Source organism: Cyprinodon variegatus, unplaced genomic scaffold (assembly GCF_000732505.1).
Source record: "Cyprinodon variegatus isolate N-32 unplaced genomic scaffold, C_variegatus-1.0 Scaffold1059, whole genome shotgun sequence".
Lineage (NCBI taxonomy): Eukaryota > Metazoa > Chordata > Actinopteri > Cyprinodontiformes > Cyprinodontidae > Cyprinodon > Cyprinodon variegatus.
In genome coordinates this window covers 151,320-155,640 of record NW_015151512.1, presented here as the reverse complement: position 1 = coordinate 155,640, position 4,321 = coordinate 151,320, and the positions used below count along the sequence as shown (strand labels likewise).

Sequence of the window (4,321 nt, the reverse complement as noted above, 5' to 3'; positions counted from 1 at the left end):
GGCGTTCTTCAGCCACTTTTGTTGAAATTAGCATTTTGCATTTCTCTAGCTTTAGGTTAGTTTTATCATAGTAAAGAGTTCTGCAGAAACAAGCGGAACTAGTCATATCTAATAGATGAAATTGTCTTTCTGTTTTTTTATTTTTTTTAAAGCATTTTAAATGCAAAAATAATCACATTTAATTATTTTTATATCAATTAAGGCCTTAATTTATAAAATAATAATTTAACGACTTTTAATGACCTGCAGAAACCCTGTGTTATGAAGAAAAGCCCACTTTCAGTCACATTGGTTTCATTTTGTCCGTAATTATTGATGCCTAACAGTTCAATGGATTTTCCAAATCCTTCTTATGTTTGATACAATTAAGCATTGAAATTCTGCTGCAAACCGTGGCTTCAGCTTAAGCACGCTAACAGGCAAAGGTTAGGATAATCCTACCAGGACATCTGAGGTGTATTTAGGGTTAATCAGATTCTGTAAAATAAGTGCTAGTCTTGTAAGTAGTGCATGATGAAACCGAACCATAATCTGGATTAGATGTGTGGACGCTCAAACCATTTAGAGTGCTGAATGTAACAGAAAAGATACAGATAAGATAATAATAGAAAATAAATAATAAAATAAAAGTTATACGACTAAATTAACTGATACAGTTTAAACAGTTCAGTTAAAGGCCACTGTAAAAACTTTTACAGTTTTCTGGCAGTTTATTCCAGATTAGTGGAGCGTAAGAACCAAAAGCTGCTTCTCTAAGTTTTGTTCTGCAGAGTAGATATGATCTATTAAAGCTTAGAGGTCTGGCTGTCGATCCACTGCCAACCAGTCTGTAATGTATTTTGGAGCGAAGCTATTCAGTGATTTCTAGACTAACAGAAGGATTTAAAGTCTATTATCTGAGATAGTGAAAGGACTTTAGAACTGGGCTGATGTTCTCCACTTTCCTAGTTCTAGTGAGGATGCAGGCAGCAGGATTCTGGATCAGCTGAAGCTGTCTGATCCACTTTCTAGGCAGAGCTGTGAAGGCACCGCTGCAGGGATCAATTCTACTAAAGATGAATGAAGCAGGAAGTCCTGCTGAGACATTATTCCTTTAATCCTGGAGATGTTCTTCAGGTGATAGCTGAGTTTATTGTGTTCAGTTGTTTATGCATTTATATCTATATAAAGTATATAGGTTTTTCATTATATGCAGATTTATTAAAATTTTTACCCGTTTGTGAATCCGCATATTTTCAATTTGAGTCTTGTTTTGCTGCTGGGACACATGAGTCACTTCACAGATGGATAATAAAGTAATAAATAATCTCTATTCCATCATAACTTCATTTGTTCTTATACCATTTTTTTTGTTGTTGAATTGTACAACATATATTTCAGGATAAATCCAGCTGGATAAAGGTCCATATATTAGAGAGGAAGCATTGTGACTATTCATTTTGCTCTTATTTCTTTCTATTAAACCATTACAAACACTTGACATTTTTCCAGGGAGGTGCAGAGTCTTTATTTTCACCACCTGAAAGCCCAAAGTGAGATAACTCAATAGAAATAGGAAGAAGTCCTAGTAAGGAGCCGACTCTGCAGAAAAACCAGTCGCCATTGCAGACTTGTTCTATGACAGGGCTGACACGATTCAGCAGTAACTGTAAAAGTAGGGTTACTACACCGCTCACTTTTTATGCTAAAAAATCTTGACATCCAGAATAAACTCTCCAGATTGAATAAAAATAACAGAGAGAATGACAGATGGAGGTATGCTTGTATAACGAAATCTTCTAACATGAAGTATTTTGAAACAAGAAAGACAAACTGCCAACCAAATAAGGTGAATTACTGTTAAAATCGTCTTATTAACCTGCTCAAACTAAGGGGAAGTGTAAAGAGGCAAACGGGATCTTACCCTCAGCTCGTGGCTTTGGTCGCTCCAGACCTCCATCCTGCATCAGCTCAAAGGAGAACGACACGTTGTGAACCTGTGGGGAGAAAGATAACGCCGTTTGGATGTGCATTGTAACCCGTCACATTTTCTGACAAGGGAACACACGCCTCAGTGGCTTTATTCATCACCGCTGTGTTGGACGAGTACAGCAGCAGTAAGAAAAATAAATAAATCCATCAGTCTGTTTATTTTTTTTTAAACATAATCATCATCAGGATCTTATATTTTTCATCTTTTTCTTAACATTTCTAAGTAAACTTGATTAGGTTGAAGCCTGCTTTATGTTTGCTGTGCAATTCAGATGGCTTCCTTAGTGTTAATGGAGAATGTTTCCCCATCTTTATTTTCTTTAAAAAGCTGTGCTTTATTTAGCCATGTGTAATAAACCGGTGGACCAGTCATATGGGATGTTTGGACTTCCTGTTGTATCTAACGTTTTGATTAAATATGAATTTGTTAAAGATTCTCTGCGTGACCTTAGACCAAAGTAATATCTTAAAGGTATAGTGGAGGATGTTCTTTTTCCAGGTGGATCATCAAAATAAGTGGTCCTTCTGATTCTCAATCTACCTGATGATATGTTAACATAAGGCCGTCCTACGTGCTCGCCCCCATTTTTAAGAAATACCTGCCTAGAACTACCTCCCCTCACGCACACTGATGAGAAAACGGATTGAAATATGAACAAACTTTCAAACATATTTTTAATGTTTTCACATTTGTTATGCATGGATGCCTGAAAATTTTAAGAAGCAGATATGAATAAGAAGGAAAAAGTACTTTATGAAATTGGCCCTTTGGGTTCGAATGAAGCAGCTTGACCTGCAAAACACAAAATTAACACAAACATATGGCTCCCTTTCCTGTTTGGTGTGATGTCGTCGTCGGCTCTGCCGCGTTCTTTCATCTATTATCTTTATCTTTCTGAGCTCATCTTCATCCTGACCCACAGTTGAAGCGGCACTCTTAAATCAATACTCCATTTCGGAGGAGCCTTGTGTGCTTGGAGCCAAGACTCTCCTCTCAATAGCTTGATAAATGTCGTCCGTTCTCCCCGGAGCCCGTCCAGCACAGCCGCTGGCCTCCGCAGTACTACGGTATTCTGAACAGGCAGTCTGTGGACGCCGCAGTAGCCTTTTGTTTGGGTGTCGGCCAGCGGCTTCTGCCAAGCTGCGGAGCAAAATGGGCATCGGTGCTACAATGCACATCCTGGCCCAGAAGAACACGCTCCGGCCCCACAGCTTCTGTAATCTCTTACTGCACAGGGAAACGGCGCAGTGGCTCAGGGGCTCGGCTCTGTTTCCGTGTGTGTGCGTTGGAGGCCTATCGACGCTGCACCAGGGGGAGGGCTGGGAAAAGTAGCACAGGCATCAAGAAATCACTCCTGCTCCCGCTCAGCGGATCTCTTCTTCAGACTCTTCCATTCTGCTTTTTTTTTTGTATTAGATGGGCTTAGGTCATGCTTTTCACACAATAAGCCTTTGTTGGGCAAAGCTTTTAGTACTTCACAGCAGGAAGGACACACACACGCAAACACACACCCACACAGTAACCATATAAACCATCTTTCAACTGTTATGCCTCTTCCCTCAGATTGGTCTTCCTCTTACAGTATTTTCTCCCCAAGTGAAGATCGCTCAGGTCCTTTTTTTTGTTTCCTGTACTGAGTTTCTTCTCATCGAACACTGTAGATCAGACAGAAACCTTAGAAAATGGCAGAATCACCTTAATATCCTCTAATATTCTCCTGGCTTCAACAAGCAGAGTTCTAACAGAGTCTGGGAAACCAGTGATTTAATTTTAGCGACTGGAAAAAGACAAAAACAGCGTTACCTATACGGAGGAACCAGGCGTTTGCATGTTGCTCTGAATGGTTCAGCCATCGTCTAATTTGATTTAGCGGTGCATGTTACAGCCACACACGGTGGCTCTGTTTGTTATTATTATCTGAGGGGCCTCTGGAAGTTGTCTCTCCAGCAGCGTACGGCGGGTGTTTCACGCTTTCCAACCTTATGCCCTTGACTTTTGCTGCTGGACAGTTTGCACCAACCATGCACCCATTCATACACGCTTAGATGTCTAAAATGGGCCGTTTGGGGCCCCTGGTGTTCATTTTTAACATGAACACCCTGCTGAAACATGTTTGGTCCTTCGGTAAAAGTACTTCATGCAGACAGACACTTTCTGAATTATTTTTTTTTTAAATTAGGGATGGGAATCGAAATCAGTGTGTTCCAATTCCATGGGACCGTTTTGCAGCTCGCTTAACGATTCTGTTAACGGTTCCAGGCAGCACCAGAGCCGTTCTAGGCAGCATGACTTACGTCTAGTTTACGCATACGGCATTCAGTAAGCAAGTACGACGTGACCAGGCGTAAG

At 40.4% G+C, this 4,321-nt stretch overlaps 1 protein-coding gene across 1 annotated transcript in view; it reads right to left on the bottom strand.

Moving 5' to 3' along the window:
- LOC107101152 (alpha-parvin) overlaps positions 1-4,321 on the bottom strand; it is a 46,887-nt gene that overhangs the window by 4,818 nt on the left and 37,748 nt on the right. The window contains exon 12 of the mRNA XM_015399943.1: positions 1,904-1,976. Coding sequence (XP_015255429.1) covers positions 1,904-1,976 — 73 coding nt within the window. The remainder of the gene's footprint in view (positions 1-1,903; positions 1,977-4,321) is intronic.